The 22,728-nt window shown below is 25.1% G+C and overlaps 1 protein-coding gene across 30 annotated transcripts in view; it reads right to left on the minus strand.

The window, feature by feature from the left end:
* The window catches only part of LOC107065823 (CUGBP Elav-like family member 1-A), a 402,374-nt gene that overhangs the window by 63,740 nt on the left and 315,906 nt on the right, over positions 1-22,728 (minus strand). For all 30 annotated transcript variants that reach the window (XR_016177710.1, XR_001475649.2, XR_001475648.2 and 27 more), the window contains one exon: positions 15,488-15,536. Coding sequence is in view for 27 of the 30 variants with exons in the window: in XM_015319840.2 (XP_015175326.1) it covers positions 15,488-15,536 (49 nt within the window). In the remaining 3 variants the exon portion in view is untranslated. The remainder of the gene's footprint in view (positions 1-15,487; positions 15,537-22,728) is intronic.

Genomic DNA, 22,728 nt, shown 5'->3' on the forward strand with positions numbered 1-22,728 from the left:
GACTATTTTTTTTTTGTGATGTCTCATGAAAAGCATTGTTCTATAAACTCTATATTATGTGTATGTATATGTAATAGGTGTAAATGGTAGTTTTAACATAATGACTGGTTGTACAATGGTGCAATAGCAAGCAGGCAAGCATACTGGCCGAGTATAGACGGTGTATATAAAGAAAATTTGGCAATTTTCCAATCGGTGGGTGGGAAGGGCGATAGGGAAGAGGAGGGGGGGAGGAGAGAGGAGGCCTGTGTTACTATCTCTTACCTATATAATCACCTAACACTATATACTTTTGACTTGTATGTGCATCTATAAATGAATGTATATATAGTGGTACTACGTACACAATAACAATGCAATGACGTTCCCTGGATTTGGCTTTTTGTGTCGAGTCTTCAATTACGATGCTTAAGAATAAATCGTCTTTACGACGACAGTTTTATGAAACTTAACATTTTCCTTTATTTTCTTTCTCTGTTGAATCGTTTCTTTTTTTTTAAAATCAATATTATCTTACCAACATGATTATACTGACCTACATATTTAAAACGAATATTAAATCTTTCTTAAATTGTATTGACAAATCGTATAAAGTAGATGTATGTATAACCAATGTAAATATGATGTGCTGAAATTTTTTTAGAAATCATAATTCAATCAGGTAATATTTGATATGATCATTGCGATCATTTCATAATTCATCTACGATTTATACAATGTTTTTTTTTTGATCGTAGTCAACGAGTGATTTTAATGTTTCTCGACTTGTGGATTAGTATATTCATGTTGGTATATATTTATGCGTGTTTGTATTACCAAATTGTAAAAAATAAATAGAATATATCGACTGTAAACAAAATGTGTTGAAATTTATAAAAAATCGTTATTTAATTAGGTAATATTTGGTAATAACATATATGATATAAATAATATTATATATATAATATAAATAAATAATAAAATAAATATTATATATAATTAAAAAATATAAGAAATACTATATATATAATGTAAATAAAAAATATAATAAATATTATATATATATAATATAAATAAATAATAAAATAAATATTATATATAATATATATAAATAATAATATTATAGATATAATACAAATAAAAATATAATAAATATTATAGATATAATACAAATAAAAATTTAATATATATATATATATATATAATATAAATAATAATTTATGATAATATATATAATATATTATATATTAATAAATATTTGAGATGATAACGATCAATTCAAAATTCATATACAATTTTTACAATATATGTAAGATTTTTTTTTATTTATCGTAGCCAACGAATGATTTCAATGTTTTTCGTCTCGTGGATTAGTATATTCATGGGTGTTTGTATTATCGGTAAAGAATAGTATAAGGTCGATACGTGAATAAGTTTTTCTTGGTAGAATACCAGACAATATCTCGTAGGTTTTTTTATTTTTTATTCTCTCTCTTTCTCTAAGTATTCCGTCTGAAACGTATGCCAAACGCATGTGAATTAAACTCACGAAGTCATGCATTCTCAGGGAACAGCAGCACGTGTTGCATCTGTAGGAGGTCGTAGAAAGAAACAGCAACTGGGAATATCTTCTCTTTTTTTCTTTTTTTTTTTTTTTTTCTTTCTTTACATTTTTATTCTTTCTCCTTCTCTTTTTCTATTTCTCTCGTAAGATTCTAACTGACCTTAGGCGAATTCCAAGGTGCGAGTAAACGCATCTCCGTGCTGTAGCAGCAACAACAACAACTAACTCGAATCGTACGTTTCGCAACCGCACGCAAAGTTAATAATCCATCGGCTCGGTAGTAATAATAATAATAATATTCATTGAATGCTTTCGTGATAAGCAGCGTAAAGTCACGCTATGAGTTTCTAGCTCAGCTAAGTTCGTTCCTTACCGCGATTTTGTCTCTATATATATTCTCTTGAATATTCCAACACGTTATTTTTTCTGTTTTTTTTCTTTATTTATTATAATAAAAAAAAAAAAAATTATCTTGATCTCATCCATAAATAAAGAACAAAAAAAAAATACAAGAAATTAATTACATCTTTTTACGTTCAACAAAGAAAAAAAAGAATCATAATTAAAATGTACAAACATCGTAAATCAATTCTTTACTACCGAACAATTTTATTATTACTAATTTAAATATTGAAAAACTTTAATATTTTTATTATATTTTTATTTATATAGGAATTTATTATTTCTAATTTATTATTTAGAAATTTAAATATTTTTATTTTTTATTATATTATATTTTTATTTATAAAGAAATTTCTTATTTTTAATTTATTGTTTAGAAATTTAAATATTTGTATTTGTGATTATATTTTTATTTATTAAGAAATTTAAATATTTTTATTTTTAATTATATTATATTTTTATTTATAAAGGAATTTGAATATTTTTATTTATAGGGAAATTTATTATATTTCTAATTTATTATTAGGAAATTTATTATTTCTAATTTACTACTTAGAAATTTAAATATTTGTATTTTTTATTATATTATATTTTTATTTGTAAAGAAATTTTCTTATTATTTCTCTATTTAGCTCGTCGTTAAATATTCTTATTTTCTATTCTTTTCTTTTTTTTTTTTTTTTTTTTTTTTAAATCGAGGTTTTGCGTACTAACGTCATACATACGCACACGCGCATACATACGTTTATGCGTAACACGCATGCTTTTTAACTCCATTTCCACTGGGATTCCCATTGCGGTTTCGTTATAAATTTCGATTAATTCGATCGGGTTTTGGTGTCCCTGTAGAATTCTATCACGGTCATGTTAAAATATCTCCTCGTGTGGAACGAATTCGTAACGCGGATAAATTATAAATGCAGGGGCACGCATTGTTGGTTTGTAACGGTGCACGATACACCGCATACAAGCGTTGCTTTTAATCGTTTAGACGGATTATCGGCTGTATAGTTGCAAACAGATACTCACTGTATTTTCAATATTGGTTATACGCTTTGTTTACATCGACATATGTTGGATACATAAAAGAAAATGAATCAAGAAAACAAAGATGTATCAAAATGAAAGAAATCAAATATTACATTAACATTAGATTTACGTACTGAGGTAATTTGATTCATTATGAATTTGATTATTATACATGCATATAAAACTTAAATATATTATTTTTGATAAAACATATGTTAGTTTCTAATTAACAAATTGAAATATACGTAAATTTCAAATCATTTACCTTTTACTCAACCCATCATTTAAACTATGATATTAAATCATTAAAAAATAATGAACAAAATACATTCGTAAATCTAATGTTATGTAATCGTAATTTTACTACTACGATTAATAGTAAAAAAAAATATAATAAAATTTAATTATATATTATAAGTAAATATAATTTAATAAATAATTATAATTAATTAAATAAATATAATTTATTAAATTATATTATAAACATAATATATATATATATAATAATATATAATTATATATAACATATATAAATAGATATAATATACATAAATAAATATATTATATAATTTAATATAATAATTTATTAAATTATATTATAAAAATATAAATATTAATATAAATTATTTACATATTTTTTATTAAATTAATAAGATTAAATAAATATTAAAATAAATATAAATTTCAATATTTCGTACAAAAGAAGACATTTTTATAACATTTTGAAATCTTTCTTTATTATAACGGGATAATGTAATATTGATCGTATTATGAAGGAGAAGTTAAACTGTTCATTTTCTTAAAAGAAAAAAGAAAAAGAAATAAAACAGTTTCTCTTTAATGATCCTCCATTCTATATCTGCTTGGTCAATTCATACTTATTACGAAAATTTGCTAAAGTCATTGTAAACTGTAATATCGTAGGTACCGATGATACGAGTTTCTCTCACAATTAGATGACTTCTTCAAAATGACCAAAGTTGATTCCATCTGGTCGATAAGTAAGTACATAAATTTACTTACTAACTTCTGTCTAATTTTTTTTTTTATTACTACTATTAATAACAGAAAACTAGATATGCAAGTATGTTTCTATATTACAAATTTATTCCTTTTTTTATTTATATCTTCGTTATATTCTATTATATTTATTAGATAATTTATTAGATAGTTTATTATATAATAAATAATATATAATAAATAATAATATATATTATATTATAAATTTTTATTAGTTTATTATATTTATTATGTAATAAGTTATTACAATAAATATTTAATTTATATTTATTACATTTATATTTTTTTATATTTATTGTAATAAATTATATTTTAAATATATTATACAATTTAATACATATTATATTTATAATATTTAATTTATATTTATAATATAATATGAATTAAATTATATAATTTATTATATAATAAATAATAGATATTAAATAATAATTATTATAATGTATTATATTATAAATTTATTAGTATATTATATTTATTACATTTTAAATGTATTATATAATTTATTATATAATAAATAATAGATTATAAATAATAATTATTATAATATATTATATTATATAATATTATATTATATTATATAAAGTATATTATATATAAGTTTATTATTACAAATTATATTATATTTATTACATTTCATAAATGTATTATTTATATATAATTTTCTATATAATAAATAATAAAAATAATATATAATATAATTTAATTGAATTTAATATAATATATTATATTATAATTATTAGTATTACATTTTCTTTTGATCTATCTTTTCAAAATCATATTTTAATATAATATCGTTTCACATAATTTTAATTCATTACCGGTAAGAGTCATTTATAAAATTTTCAATGACTTTAAAAAAAAATACGAATGTTCTCTCAAAGTTCTGATGTAACAAAATCTCCATGTAACAATTTTCATAGCTATGAAATGTTTGTATGAAAAATTATTAATAATTTTATTAATTATTTCCAGATACTTTTCTATATTCAAATTATAATGTTTACATTAATATAACACAACTGTGTCATTCGATATCGTAATCATTGTCAGTTCTATTGCATTGGAATATGCAGACTCAATAGGAATCATCGATTTACCGGATGTTTACAGACTTGCCGATCTTGATTGGGTCTAGGTGCGATCGTTCGCGTTGAATTACACTCCCGATATTGATCTTTCGATTAGAACTATAATTACATCGTTCAAATTTTGTTGTGATATAATTTTTCATATTAGATTTCTCTGAGGAAAGGTAATACGTAAACTATCGGTTTCGATTACACGTATATTCATTACGAAATATTTCGTAGAAATATTTCCACCAAATAAATAAATAAAAACAAGAAAAATGTAAAATAATAAAAATCTTATTGGATTGCGTAAAAAGTTTATTCGTATTTTCTTGATTAAAAAAATAAAAAAAGTAAACAGAAAATAACAAAAAAAAAAAAAAAATTGATCTAAGTCGGTACATTTAAACTACGAGATAACTATAATTATCAATTATCAATTATCAATTCGATTATGAATTATTTAAATAAATATTTGATAACTTCGTTCGTAATTTTTATCCTAAGCAAATGCGATTGTTTTAAATTTAAGAAGGTATATGTGTCACGTATTTTTATCGATCGTCGTTTCCCCCCACCCTCCTCCTCCCCTAGGTCATCGAGAATTCTGAATAGATAAGATAATTATTATCAACTATGATACGAAATTAAAAAAAAAAAAAAAAAAAAAAACAACGTACGAATTCGTCTTTAAGGTTACGTTGTTGTTGTATTTTTATAAATACTAATTTTTTTATTCGACAATATAATTACATTATTCGCTTTTGTACAAATTTATTTTCTTTTCTCTATTTTTTTTTTAATTTTATTTTACTTTTGAGTAAGAATAAAATATAAATCGTTTTCTTCGTCGTTTTGAAATAATTTGCGAGATAAGTAAGACGTATAATTATTTCTTAAATAAAAAAAAAGAAAAAGTAAGTAAGTAGAAAACGTTGGGAATCATTTCTATGATTCGAAGCGAGTGAAAAGAAGGGAAAGAATAAAAAAAAAAAAAAAAAATAAAAAAAAATTGGATTGTAGAAGATCTCGATTAGTTGGCGCGAGTTATGATAGTCGACAATTTCGTTGTAGAACGAGAAAGAGAGAGAGAGAGAGAGAGAAAAAGAGAGAGAGAGAGAGAGAATGATGTAACACGGACGATTACTTCACAACTGGGAATCACGAGTTGCAGAACAATTTGTAGAAACTACATTGCAATCTCCCATTCTACTAAATAATAATTAAAGTAAGTTGGTAAATAATTAAAGTATGTAAGTATGATAAATAATTAAAGTAAGATAGTGAATAACTAAAGTAAGTAAATATAATAAATAATTCATGTAAGTTATTAAATAAGTAAAAAAGTATGAAATACGTAAGTATAATAAATAATTGAAGTATGTAATTATTAAGTAAGTAAAAAAATATAAAGTAAGTAAGTATAATAAACAATTGATGTAAGTTATTAACCCTTAAAGTGCTATGAACGCATATATCCGTTTAGTAAAAATTACCAGTGTGCTCTATCGACGCATATAAGTGTTTGTTAATAATAATGTAAAATAATGTAATGTTTATATTAATTAATTAAATTATATTCATAGAAAGAAAAACTTTAATTATTAAATATAATTTATTATTAGAATCTAGTTAATAATAAATTATTTCGTTCCTACAAAACATTGTAGTTAAAAGTATTCAACACTTAAAGAGTTAAGAAAGTAAAATAGTATAAAGTAAGTGTGTATAATAAATAATTGAAGTAAGTTAATAAATAATTAAAGTAAGTAAGTATAACAAATAAGTGAAGTAAGTTAATAAATAATTAAAGTAGGCAAGTATAATAAATAATTGAAGTATGTAATTATTAAGTAAGTAAAAAAATATAAAGTAAGTAAGTATAATAAACAATTGATGTAAGTTATTAACCCTTAAAGTGCTATGAACGCATATATCCGTTTAGTAAAAATTACCAGTGTGCTCTATCGACGCATATAAGTGTTTGTTAATAATAATGTAAAATAATGTAATGTTTATATTAATTAATTAAATTATATTCATAGAAAGAAAAACTTTAATTATTAAATATAATTTATTATTAGAATCTAGTTAATAATAAATTATTTCGTTCCTACAAAACATTGTAGTTAAAAGTATTCAACACTTAAAGAGTTAAGAAAGTAAAATAGTATAAAGTAAGTGTGTATAATAAATAATTGAAGTAAGTTAATAAATAATTAAAGTAAGTAAGTATAACAAATAAGTGAAGTAAGTTAATAAATAATTAAAGTAGGCAAGTATAATAAATAATTGAAGTAAGTTAATAAATAATTAAGGTAAGTAAGTAAGTATAATAAATATTCGAAGTAAGTTAATAAATAAGCAACAAGATATAATATAAGTAAATATAATTAACTTGCAATAAAAAAAATACAAAATAATCGCGATAAAAACTATCCTATGTACTAAGTCGAAAAAAATGCAACAGATTTCATATAATAATTAAAATAATAAATAATAATATATATTTACTTAATGTATATAATAATTAATGTAAAAATTAAATGATGCTAATTGGACATAGGGTAGATAGTGAACTGAAAATTACGAGTATGCAAAAGTAACATTTAGAAAAAAATAAAAAATAATAAACAACTGTATTTTTAAAATAGAACACATATTAATGATCGATACATCGATAGTCAATTTCTTGATTGAATTTAATGGAAATTAAAAAATATATAACTCGAATCTGATAATAAATTATCTTACATATTATTTACGCGAACATGGATCGTTTTATCTAAGATAATTACTCAAACGAAAGAAATATAATAAAAACACTTCACTTATGAATAAACAAATCCCAACTAGTTTATTATAAAGTATGTGAATAAAAATTATGAATGTGTGTATTGTATGTATCAGTGTATTGCTAAGGATCAGCCTCTTCTGTTATCGATCGACACCTCTCGAATTAGCTGGCAAGACGCGTCATTAATATTTCATAGTGGTTTTATTTGTTTATTCGATACGCGATCTTACACGAGCCAACGATAATCTTTCTCTCTTCATGTTCCTAAGTTCGAGGTTCGATTATATCAAATTTATATATACGATCGATCGATTTATTAGATTTTAAAACAAATATATAATACTTTCGATTATTCCTCACTTACATTCTTACTTACTGTATAATTTCTTATTTACTTATTAACTTACTTCAATTATTTGTTATACTTACTTTAGTTATTTACTAACTTACATTAGATTAATTATTGGGTTGACAACTAAGTAATTGCCGATTTCAGTTATAGATGTCTCTCACTCCCATTTTTATTTTTTATTTATTTTTTTTTATTTTTATGTCATCCTAACCTAGCTTTACAAGTTCGTTGCGTAAATACTTTCTTAAAGTTAAAATTTTTTATTTCATTGAACAAATCGGCAATTACTTAGTTGCCAACCTAATATTATTTATATATACGATCGATTTATACGATTTTAAAACAAATACTTTCGATTATTCTTTACTTATATTCTTACTTACGTATTAACTTATTTCAAGTATTTATTATTTAATAACTTACATCAGTCATTAAAAGATTTATTATTTAGATGTTATTTCGGTCTCTAGGTACTTCAAGTTTTAAATAGATGGCGTTCTATTACAATTCAATTATTTCACGTTTTTCTCAGATTTACATAACTAACCTTACTTTTTCTATTTAGAGACAGATATTCAGAGACAAAAATTAGTACACATGAAAGTTTGATGATGAATATCTTTTGAACGCTTAATTTAATCGCCAAAACATAAGACACCATTTTTATAGAGCAGTTAATTGCCTACAAAAATTTGTATAGTGCACTTTTTAATAGTCATTTATTGTCGAGTTATAAAATTCATAAACAAAAATGAAATTTGTCTAAAAATCATCAAATTTAAATCTTCAATATCATCCAAATGGTGAGGTTTACGGAAAAAATATAAGATACATTTTTTGTAGAGCATTAAATTTCCTACAAAATTTGTCTTAAACATTTTTCTGTACAATCAATAAATAATGAGGTATGAATTTTAATCTATTGGACTGAAAAAAAAAAAGTAAAAAACTGCGATGCGGTGGATCTTCCTATTAAAATTAAGAGCTCATATTTGGTGTGAATTGTTTTAAGGTGTCTAGCAACACATTTTTCCGTGGCACTTGAAAAAAAAATAATTGATTTTTTTGACCCACCTTAATATATATATTATATTTGTATATTCTATATGGACCGTCTATTTTGAAAGTGGCATAAGTCCACTTTCTTTTGTTTCAAGAAAACTAAAGATATTCATATCAATGTTTGCTCAATTTCTTTTACCGACCAATTTTAAATTGTGCACAACATGGACACTTTTTAAGAAATTAAATATTTACTGGTTACCTACATATAAAAAGTTTACATTAAATTAAGCATAAATTACGCGATATCTCATTTTTTTTTTTTTTTTAACTGAACTTACACCACTTTCAAAATAAACGGTCCATATAATGAAAGAGAATATATTTAAATTTACGATAAAAAATTGTTATCAAATATTTATGGAATGGATAAAAATTTAAGGTGAGAATAATTGTAAAAATTTCAAGAGAAAAAGATTTTATCTGAACAGGAAACACAACGTTAGAGAGAGAGAGAGAGAGAGAGAGAGAGAGAGAGAGAGAGAGAGAGAGAGAGAGAGATAGGAGATAGAGAGAAAAAGAGAAAAAGAGAATGATGAACAAAAGAAAGTTCAAAAAAGCGACACGTACGTTGGTTTTAAAGAGTAGTCGTCAGTCAGTCAGTGATAAAGCGTGAGTTGGCTTCGTCAGCCAAAATAAACAGAATGTCACGGGTATAAATAAAGCTTTAGCTCTCTCTCTTCGACCTCGTGTCTTTTCATCGTGCAAGACAACGCATCGAAACGTTCTTCGAACGAGAAGAGTACTCTCTCTCTCTCTCTCTCTCTCTCTCTTTCTCTCTTTCTCTTTCTGTTTCTTTCTATTTCTTTCTATCTAACTATCTATCTTGATTTCTCTTTCTTTCATTTTATCTTGATCGACGTGTCTTCCTTCGAAGACGCTTCTAAAATCGTCTTAACGAAATGTGCATCAACACCGTGGAAGGATAGGGAAGTGAAGTGGGGGACAAAAAGGAAGAGTAGTTGCAGTTCGTTTTTAAAAGAAAATAAACTCTCTCTCTCTCTCTCTCTCTCATCCTACCAAGTTTCTTTCATATTTCATTACGTAATGAAGATTTATGCTTTACCTTGGTCTCCTCCTGCGGTTGTTTTTTGATCTAATAAGGAAAGAGAGAGAAGAAAGAGAGAGAGAGAAAGAAAGAAGAAATAGATTAGACTAAGAAAAACAATATTATTTCTTAGCGCGTTGTTTATATCATCACAGGTAATTTTATAGCTTTGAAAAGACATTTTTCTTATTATTTTGTATATAAATAAATTTATGTTATAGATAAATTAAAAATATATATTCATCGTTTATATAAAATGAAATGAACTGTTAATAATTTAGTATTGTATTAGCATTTTTATTGTACGTTTGTTTTATTATAGAAAAGTTTGATTCTTGTTTTAATTTGCCAATATTTTTGTTTAATTTAATTTATTTGTTCTTAAAGCTTTGATAAGATATTATTTATTATTTTGTATATAAATAAATTTATGTTATAGATAAATTAAAAATATATATTCATCGTTTATATAAAATGAAATGAACTGTTAATAATCTAGTATTGTATTAGCATTTTTACAGTACGTTTGTTTTATTATAGAAAAGCTTGCTTCTTGTTTTAATTTGCCAATATTTTTGTTTAATTTAATTTATTTGTTCTTAAAGCTTTGATAAGATATTATTTATTATTTTGTATATAAATAAATTTATGTTATAGATAAATTAAAAATATATGTTCATCGTTTATATAAAATGGAATGAACTGTTAATAATTTAGTATCGTATTAGCTGTTTAATTTTAAATTTATGACGTTACAAACGAATTTTTAATCAATCACGATGTATTAGTGCTAAGTCTAGTGTATGCGTTATAAAAAAATAATAAAAATATATAATGTATGTCTTTGCAATACATAGTAGACTCGGAACATTAATGATCAAGGTATAAATAAAAAAAAGTATTATTATATATTCAGCGTTTTGAAGAACTATGTATTTTTAAGGTTATGTTATCCTTGTATTTTATAGTTGCTGAAGAAGTCCTTATTTTTATTAAGAGACAAATTTCAATAAGATCACAACAATATGTTCTGATTTTTTTCACCTGTTCAACTTCCCTATAATATAAAGTTTGTATATTTTGTATTTTGTGCACGCGAAAGACAATTAATTGAATTCTTACCGTACGTTTGTTTTATTATAAGAAAGTTTTGTTCTTGTATTAATTTGTCAATAATTTTGTGTAATTTAATTAATTCGTATTAACGATTTATTATTACTGTATATACGTTTCGTGTAAAAAAAAAAAAAAAAAAAGAGAATACTTTCAATTTTGATTTCTTTATCAGTCATGATGATGAAGATGAAGAAAAATGAAGAAGAAGATAAAGAAGAGGATGATGATGTTCAAACAGTATTCAAATATGTTCGTGTGCTTATGTTTGCATGAATTATCTCGGTGGTTAAATTATTCAAAACGATTGTAGGAGCAACATCGGTCTCTTTCTACAATATAAGCAGGTAAAACAAATGGCACTTTTAATACCCATCCACTCGTTCTAGTATAATTCTCACTTATCGCATACTTGGCACGCGTCGAGGGATCTTTCAAGGCACGTTTTCTCAATGGCGCTTAAAAGCCATACTCTATTCTTCTCTTTTTTTATTTTTCTTATTTTCTCTCGTTAGTCTCGGCATCTCGTAGCTCGACATATGTATGAAAAATATTTTTATTTCATTTATCATATACCTCAATAGATTTCATATATAACATACATACTTATACGAATAATAATCTGTTAACATGTACACTAATTGCATAAACTTATTTTACTTACAGAAATATTTAATTTTTAATTATTATTAGTTATATTATAATAATATAAATTATTATAATGGTATATTATAATTAATTCAAATGAACTGTATAATTCGATTAGAATTATATATTTTTTGATTAATGTAATAATGTTTAATTTAAAAAAATTTTTTTTAAATATATTATTTTAATATTATATTATAATTAATTTAAATCAATTGTATTAATTCGATTAAAATTATATATTTTTTTGATGAATATAATAATGTTTAATTTTTTGTTATATTTTTTGTTAAATATATTATTATAATATTATATTATAATTAATTTAAATCAATTGTATTAATGAGATTAGAATTACATATTTTTGATGAACGTAATGTTTAATTTTTTTTTTATTTTTTTTTTGTACAAACAAAAATTGGTTACTCATTTCACATTTTAAGATAAATTTTAAATACTTTTACATTTAACTAGATTTTTAATCATTTTACAAGATGTTCGAATAATTTTGACAATTACTGTATGTGTTTACAGACGAACATACACACAATCAAAAATATATATAAAAAGACACGTTAATATTTTTATAAACACGTACATAGTTTTTTTAACATAATATACATACTAACACATACATAGTCATTGTACACATATATTTAAATGTAACACGTGCGTACCGGAACTCTTTCACTATGGCACTTGTAACGCGCAACATTGTTAGTCCTACGATTCGTATGCGAAAAAGAAAAATGAGGGAGAGAAATAAAAAAAGAGGGGAATAAAGAGAGGGATGAAAAGAGAGAGAAAGAGAGAGAGAGAGAGAAGGAAAGAAAAAAGAAAAAAAAAGGAAATACAGACAGAACAAAAAGCATTACCACTAGCGACCCCCAGCCGGTTACCGTCGTAGCACGTGACGGGTGTCGTTAATATTTCATTAGCATTCGTTTTTCGCACTGACTGACGCACAGATTTTATAAGCCTAACCCCCAACACCCCTCCCGTTCCTCCCTTTCTTCTTCCTTTTCATTCTTCCGACGTTATTCCATCCTTTATTTGTCTCTCTCTCTCTCACTCGTTCTCTCATTTTTGTTCAACTCTCCCTCATAGTTTTCTACATCGAGGTCTCGTATATGCACATGAATAAAAAAATAAGTAAGGATTCGTGAAGATTACTTTGCTTTTTTTTTTCTTCTTCTTCTTCTTCTCCTTCTTTTATCTAACAACAACGTGCGACCTATGAAAATTTCATTAAATTTACCAATTTTGAGCATGCCAATTTCATTCCTGTTTTTTTTTTTATCTTAGAGTTCACAGATATTTTCCCTTCCCTTTTTATTATTTAATTTTTTTAATACTTTTGTTTTTTTTCTCTATTTAACCAGTTAACTTAGATTTTGAAAGTGCGCACCGCTGTGTGTCACTGAAATCGGCCGATGACGAGTTTTGAGGTTAAAATTACTTATGTTGAGGATAAAATGTAATAATTGAGTCGTTTTTTTCTTTATTTTTGTTATCTTAATGATTACATACATTTTTCATCCCTTTTTATTATTTTATTTTATTAATACTTTTGTTTTTTTCTCTATTTAACCAGTTAACTTAGATTTTGAAAGTGCGCACCGCTGTGTGTCACTGAAATCGGCCGATGACGAGTTTTGAGGTTAAAATTACTTATGTTGAGGATAAAATGTAATAATTGAGTCGTTTTTTTCTTTATTTTTGTTATCTTAATGGTTAAAATACATTTTTCATCCCTTTTTATTATTTTATTTTATTAATACTTTTGTTTTTTTTTCTCTATTTAAGCAATAAACTTTGGTTTTGAAAGTGCGCACCGTTGTGTGTCGCTGAAATCGACCGATGACGAGTTTTGAGGTTAAAATTACTTATGTTGAGGATAAAATGTAATAATTGAGTCGTTTTTTTCTTTATTTTTGTTATCTTAATGGTTAAAATACATTTTTCATCCCTTTTTATTATTTTATTTTATTAATTCTTTTGTTTTTTTTCTCTATTTAAGCAATAAACTTTGGTTTTGAAAGTGCGCACCGTTGTGTGTCGCTGAAATCGACCGATGACGAGTTTTGAGGTTAAAATTGGAAATTTTCATGATAAAATTAACTAATTGATTCGTTTTTTTCTTTATTTTTTTTTATCTTAGAGTTCACATACGTTTTCCTTTCTCGTTTTATTATTTAGTTTTTTTAATACTTCTGTTTTTTTCTCTATTTAACTAATTAACTTTGGCGCTCCATTTTGAAAGTGTGCACCGCTGTGTGTCGCTAAAATCAACCGATGACGAGTTTCGAGGTTAAAATTATTCATGTTGAGGATAAAATAAACTAATGGATTCGTTTTTTTCTTTATTTTTTTTATCTTAACATTCACATCCGTTTTCCTTATCTTTTTATTATTTAATTTTTTTAATACTTCTGTTTTTTCTCTCTATTTAACCCGTTAACTGTGGCGCTCCATTTTGAAAGTGTGCACCGCTATGTATCGCTAAAATCGACCGATGACGAATTTTGAGGTTAAAATTGCACATTTTCATGATAAAAGGAACTTTAAAAATAAAAGAAAAATAATAGTAATTTATAAATCTTGAATTTCTTCTTACTAATTGTGAAATGTTAGAATATGATTCGCTTTAAAAAAAAAACCAATTTAAATAGCAAATAATTGCTATGTTTTACGCATATAACGAATATACTAGTCATGAAACAAAATCCTGTTACTTTTCCATGACGAATATACTCGGCAAACCCAGTTAACTGATTAATATCGTCTTTCTATTAGTTTTAATCATTATCTTTGTCATTTAATGTTTCATGAGTATATATATCGTATCTTCTTTGATTATACAATCTCTCGACGATCCCTCGATTTATCCAATTAATTAACACTTAATGAGTACGCTTTGAACTGTATTCTCAACATCCAAAGAGAGTTCTAACTTCCCTTATATGATATTCTACAAGAAGAGACGTGACATAGTTTTCCTACACTACGTTTTTTATTAAGTTACGTTTGTAAATTACTAAACGATAATCCTGTTGTTTCTCTTTTCTTTTTTCTTTTTTTTGAAAAAAGAAAAAAATGCTGCTCTTGTTCAATATCATTTAAAATAATGGTAGTAACAGATGTTTGAATGGGAATCATTTTTTTAGTAAGATATCAACGAATTCAAATAACACGAATAACGAGGATTGTGGATCGAATAAAGATGATATTTAAATGAAAGTATGTTTGAAGAGTAAAAAAAAGATATTTTAAAAATAAGATAATACTGTATCGATTGTGTTTAAGAATAAAAATACAATAATAATAATATTATTCATATTTCCAATATCTCCGTGGACAAATCGTCTGTGACGAGAGAATAAAAATGCTTTTTACTTACCGTTTCTATTCTCGCTATCTGCTGGTTTCATTTGGATCGGATGCCGCATCTGCAAAAAAAAAAAAAAAATGAAAAATTTTATATACAAAACTGTGTATGTGTTTTTATCTTTTCTCATTTATATTTCTAGATTTTCTAATAACGTGTTAAAACGTCTACGAATCAATCCACGAACGTACAAATTCGAAATGTTATCTTATTTATTTTAATATGAATATTTTTATAATATAATATATAATTAATTTATATTATTATTATTATTTTTATAATATAGTTTAGTTAATTATATTTATATAAATTCCATATTATAAAAATTGTATATTTGTGTTCGGTGTATTTAATGATATGTAAGTTGCAAGCGTATCAGCAAGAGGATTTGATTTTGATACTTATCGTAATGCATTATGTATATTTCGATAAACAACAGTTTATAAAAGAAAAAAGAAATTTCTTTCGATAAGGAAACAGTCGTCTTTCTGATAATATCATTATACGAACATCATAAAGAAACTAAGGGTGTGATTCTTTTTTTCTTTTTGATCGAAGCTTTTATCATATTATTTTTAAAGTTTTGATACAATTGAAAAAACACTCGAATAAATTATTATATATTATATTATCGAATATTCTATCGTATTTTTGCATTCTACGTCATCACGTTAATGCACAATTCCTTTTTTATTTTATTTCTGATATTAACAATATTCGTTTAACGTAATAAGAATAATAACAATGAAAAACAAGAAAAAATGTGTAGATTCTTAATAACGATGATCATAATGAAATCATACACGAAGGCCGTTTATTTAATATCCCCTAGCTACATGATCTCAGATCGCGTCATACCTCTTTGACACGTCATCTTCTATGCGTATGTTAAGATCGATTGATGTTGAGATTATGATACCGGAATGCAGAGACGTTCCTATGATTAATGTGTACGTATCCAATAAGAATATATCGTCATCACTATTAAATGCATTTATAATATTTTTAGTTGAAACTTGTATAACGTGCATAGAAATAATTTTTATGTATTACATGGTCCCGACAATTTATTTTGCTAGTTTTATGGTAATAAGTTGCACAATATAAATATAATATAAATATATATATATATATAAAATAATATTATATATAATATTATTAATAAATAATAAGATATTAATATTAATATATAATAAATATACCAAATATATATTTATATATTTATTATATATAATTATATAATATATTATAATAATAATTAATAATTAATATTAATTATATAATATATTATACATAAATAAATATTATATATTAGTAATATTACTATTAACTTAAAATTAAGTTAAATAAATAAATAAATATATATATGTTTAATTTATCTAGGTCTGTAGGTACTGTAAGTTTCCTACAGATGGCGCTGTGGCGCTGTATTACAATTCAATTATTTCACGTTTTTTTCAGATTTACATATGGCATAACTAATCTTACTTTTGATATTTTTTCGAGTATTATTATTTTATGTATTCAGTTCTAATTGTGACATTATTTTGTATGTTATTATTAATTACAAAATAGTTTAGAATTATATTAAATCAACATTTTATGACAAAGCCACAACAGCCACAGCCACTGTCACGTATATAAATATACATATTTTAGATAATCAGCGTTTTTATCCATATACTTTGATTCATACATTTTTATTGTTATAATTTTACACGTGTAATGCATGAATTAACACAATTGCAGATTTAAAACGTGATTTTAGTGAATCTCTCTCCTCCTTCTCTCTATCTTTGTCTTTCTCATTTCGTTTCATAATGACATTATTATACTTCCCTTCCATAAGATCATTATGTGCGACAGGTCGGATCTGACAAGAATCCTCTCGAACGTCGTCCCAAACCGTTATTCGTTCGCGAACGTAACGTCTTTTCTGACGAAGAGATGAAATTTAACGAGGTAAGCAATTAAATTAGGAACAATTGAGCACGTGGACGTTCGAATTAAATCGTGTTTTCCTGGCATCGTTGTTACCTATCCCCCTCCTCGCCCACCTCGATAAAGGGAAAAGCCCTTTCGAATGGAATAATAACTCGAATGGAACGTCTTAAGAAATAAAGGTTTTTTAATTTTTTTTTTTTTTTTTAAAGACAAAAACTGTCACGACGATCTTATCCAACACCCTATCTTCTTCTTTTCTATTCTGTTCAATTATTATAATAGAAAATGTTCTTCAACCATTATTTGCCAATTTTCTTTCAAGACAATTTCTACTTTATGAAGACTTGTATTTTAATAATAATTATGTGTTCTTTCTATTAGCGTCCATTGCAAATATTCTACGTTATTGGTATAGTTTAAATAATAATCATTCGCGTTTTATTACGTTTCAAATAATAATCTTATAATTTTGTATATGAAACGATTAACACAACACTGTTACGTGCTGCACCCCCCCCCTCCATGGGTTTTGTACGTTGCACCACATTTTAAACTTTACGTTAATTAATTTGGTATTTTCATTGTAAAATGAAGAATAATGTTCTCGTCTGACGTGTTTTTGTAAAAATAATTTCTGGAAGAAAAAAACAGAGTAATTTATTGCTTTGTTGTCTTATGAATCTTAAATTAAACACACCTTCTTTTTCTCGATAATTACAATCTTTGTATTATTTTAATCATCGCAAATTAGTATGTCGGAAGTAAAACGATGTAATCGAATGTTTATTAAGATTGGTACGCTTACGAAATGTTTTTTAAGATTATTGTATCTTTCTAAAAAAATATTGATAAAATAATCGATTTTATTTTAATGATAATTAAATTAAAAGAAATTGTTTAAATAGTAAATATCGATGATAAATTAAAAGTCACCATGGTACACGTGGATTTGGCAATTTTCTCGTCAAAAAAAAAAGAAAAAGAAAATTAGGGAAAATTCACAGCAGAGTGGAGATAGTGAAAGTTAAAATAACGACGTGAGATCATTAAACGAGTTGACGGCCCGTTGACTTTGTGATTAATTTGTTCTCTGATATTAGGGCGACTATAGTCTTCGATGAAGGACCCGCCACCACCCGGTGATTTAATGGACAGTCAGTCTCTCGTACGTTGCAGTCGGTCGTTGTAGGCAACTTTCCAAAGCCAACTTGCAAACTATTTACGAGCCAGAAGAGAAAAGTTCTTCCATCCGTTTGACTGTTTAATTTACGTTTTTTAGGCACGTTGAAAATTTCCCTTGTGTTCTCGTTATATCTATTGTGTTTAAAATCTTCAATTTGATATCTCGTAGAATGTTGTTAAGAAGATGGCGTTAGATTAAATTTCATCCGAAAATATCATTTTCCATTTAAATTAAATCATCCGACAAACGAATAAATATTGCTTGCAAATTGTCTTAAATAAAATAACCAATGCAAGAAAAAGAAAAAAAAAATAGATATTTAATTTACTGGAGAATAAAATTGTTATTTAGAATAACTTTCTATTTTAAAAGTAAAGTATACTAGATGCGAACCTAATAATATTAATAATAATAATAACAATAAGAATAATTAGACAAATTTGGAAATTATTTTGTAATAAGTTTTAAAATAAATTGAAGTAGCATTATTTGGTTTAGTATTATTTTCAGTTTATCGTGTACCTAGAAATTTATTTAAACCTAATAACAATAATAATAATAATAATAATATTAATTAGAAAAAATTTAGAAACTATTTGGAGTGGTAATGAGTTATAAAATAAATTGTAATAATATTATTTGGTTTAGTATTACTTTCAATCTATTGAGTATCTAGCAAAATTTACTTTAACCTAATATAAGAATAATAGTAAGAATAATAGTAATAATAATAGTAATAATAATAGTAATAATAATATTAATAGTGCTATTAATTAAACAAACTTGGAAGCTATTTTATAATAAGTTGTAAAAGGAATTAAAATGGCATTATTTGGTTTAGTATTACTTCCAGTTTATTGTGTATCCAGCAAATTTGTTTAAACCTAGTAATAATAATAATAGTAATAATAATATTAATATTATTTGGAAAATTTATAAACTATTTGGAATGGTAATAAATTAAAAAATAAATTGAAATAGCATTATTTGGCTTAGTATTACTTTCAACCTATCGGGTACCTAGTAAATTTATTTAAACCTAGTAATAATAATAATTAGACAAACTTGAAAACTATCTCTTAATAAGTAAAAAAATAAATAAAAATAGCATTATTTGGTTTAGTATTACTTTTAGTTTATTGTGTACCTAGCAAATTCTTTTAAATCTAAAAATAATTATAATAATAATAATAATTAGACAAATATGGAAACTATTTTATAATAAGTTGTAAAAGGTATTGATATAGCATTATTTGGTTTAGTATTACTTTTAGTTTATTGTGTACTTAGAAAATTCTTTTAAACCTAAAAATAATAATAATAATAATAATAATTAGACAAATATGGAAACTATTTTATAATAAGTTGTAAAAGGAATTGAAATGGCATTATTTGGTTTAGTATTATTTTCAGTCTATCGCGTACCAAGCAAATTGTACAGTTGTTATTTATGGATCGTTAAAGCTGGTGAATGATCTTTCGATTTATGCCAGGCATCCTGATAATCGAGCCTTCAGGATATATGGATCGTACGGAAGCCAGACTACACAGAAAGCCCCGATATCGAATTCGAATCTTAGCAGAGGTGATTCCTCTCGGTTTAGAAGCTACCGAGATAGATAGAACGTGGAACGATCGCGCGAATAACCCAGTTTCTAGAATGAATGGCAAATAGGAAGGACACGACGAGAAAGGGACTACGATTCCTAGTTGCCCTCAGATCCTCTAGATTCTACCTAACGAGAACCAACGTAATCATTAAGCTTTTCCCATTCCCATTCTCTTACCTTTCTCCCTTGCTACAAAGCTCGATCGTGTCGAGAATATTCCTTTATCTTCGTACTTTTATATGAACTAAATTAATCATTTTTAATGAATGAAAAAATTTTGCCTCCTCCTCCTTAAAAAATAAAAATAAAAAAATGTGTTGTAAAGTAATAGAGATTAAGATAATTTACAAATTGTATCTTTTTATAAATTATCTTTATTAACCTCTTAGGCACTAGGCACCATTATAGTGGCTTTCGCGAATACCATCTACCGGTACAACGCGTTACTATAGTTGCCTTATGGATGCCATCTTTTAAAATATATCATATCTAATTGTATTATATATATTAACACAAAATTGTTAAAGTTAATGTATATGCAATATATTGTAAAGAAAAATTATAAGTTAAATAAAAATTATTATTTAAATTTTATATTAAAATTAATTTAACATTTAATGATAATGATATAAATCATTAAATGTTTCGTTTCAATGTACAAAGAAACAGCTCCGCGCAAAATACAACACTGCTTAAGAGGTTAACAAATATCAAATGATTTCAATGTTTTCATTGTATTATGGCAAATTGGTATCTACGTTTAAATTTCACCACCACCACCATTACTATCACCACCATTGTACGAATCGTTATGTTCTAAATGGTTTAGTTTAATTTAACAGATCATGGCTTTGGTTTAACTGATAATTGGAACCATATATTCTTTCCATGTATTAATTAATTTGTGTTTATAGTTTCTAATTACCTATGTCGTATACATATTTACGAAGAATAAATAAAAATGTCAGCGTGTGTGTACATTTTAAAATTAATAATCTCGTAAACACGGGCTAATTTTAATATTCAGTTAATTATAAGAGAACAAAGAGAACCGTATGACTTGTTTTTTTTTCTTTTTTCATTCATTTCATTTTTGTTGTTGTTTTTGTCTTCTATTTGATTATTATTTTTTTTTTTTTCATTATTTTCTGTAAATGAAAGAAAGAAGTATGTACAACGAGAAAAAAAAAAGAAAAAGTCTTCGCGCTATGGTATAATTTTTTTTTTTACACATCCCGGAGTTCACATAATGAGTTCTTTCAACGGCAAAACGAGGATGAATATAGCATACATCGTTTAACGCTGACAGAACTAGGATAATTTGCTTTTAGACATATTTATTCTGTTATTTTCACGATTCGTTTTAGATATAAGTGTAATAATAAGAAAATAGGGAAAGAGAGAGAGAGAGAGAGAGAGAAATAGTTTGTGATATTGTGTACACTTGGTTGGTTAACACATCATTTTTATCCTTTCACCTATTCGTCATTGAAACACGAAATAGCGAATTCTGTGGTTAGCAGAAAAAGTCCTTTTAAAGTAATACTTCTACTCGCTTGTTTTAAGTATTCTCCTTATTCATAGCTCATTTTCCAAGTTACTATGCCGAAACCTACCTTATCCTACTTAGCGATGTTGCAGCAAAAGTAGTATTAGTTTTACTTTTCTTTTTTCTTTCTTTCTCTCTCTCTCTCTCTCTCTCTCTTTCTTTAATTCTTTATTACTATATTCTTTTTCTCTATTTTGTTTTTCTTTATTTCTTTTTTCCTTTACTGTCAGAACAGTGTAAGTGAGTGAGAATGCTGACTCTCTGACTTCGTGACTTTTAATCTCGACTCGGTTGTTTACGTGCTATATGGGAGAAAAAGAGAGAAAGAGAGAGTGAGAAAGAGAGAGAGAATGTTATAGTCAACGCTAAAAGTGAGATAATTTTTATAATCTTCGTGGAAGAAGGTGTCAGTCCTTACTAGGGGATTTAAAGTTGCTACGTTGACTTGTCTCTTATATATCCTAGAGTTCTCTTATTTTTTTTCCTTGTTTTTTGTTTCTTTTTCTATTTCACTAAGATAAATCGTTAAAATATGAACATTAGGATTTAAATATTAACCCTTATCAGTCGTGGGAAGGGACTTACAAATAAAAATATGCTATTTAATAATAAAATAATTAATTTATAATCTCATATATTTGTAGTACTTCTTTAAACAAACAAAAATCTAAATAATTTTAAATACATTATTTTATAATACTGAACATTTTTGTTTTATATTTATTGAAATCACTTACAACTTATTGTTAGTGAGAATTATTAATATAAAAATCTGACGATTGATAAGTGTTAAACATTTTACGAACATTAGAATTTAAGTATTAACCCTTATCGATCGTAAGTCACGTGGGAAGTGACTTACAAATAAAAATATGTTATTTAATAACAAAATAATTAATTTGTAATCTTATATAATTGTAGTACTCCTTAAAAAAAAAAAAAAAGAAATAATTTCTAATAAATAATA

This window comes from Polistes dominula, unplaced genomic scaffold (assembly GCF_049000335.1).
Source record: "Polistes dominula isolate Pdom_NZ unplaced genomic scaffold, Pdom_raw_medaka contig_19, whole genome shotgun sequence".
Lineage (NCBI taxonomy): Eukaryota > Metazoa > Arthropoda > Insecta > Hymenoptera > Vespidae > Polistes > Polistes dominula.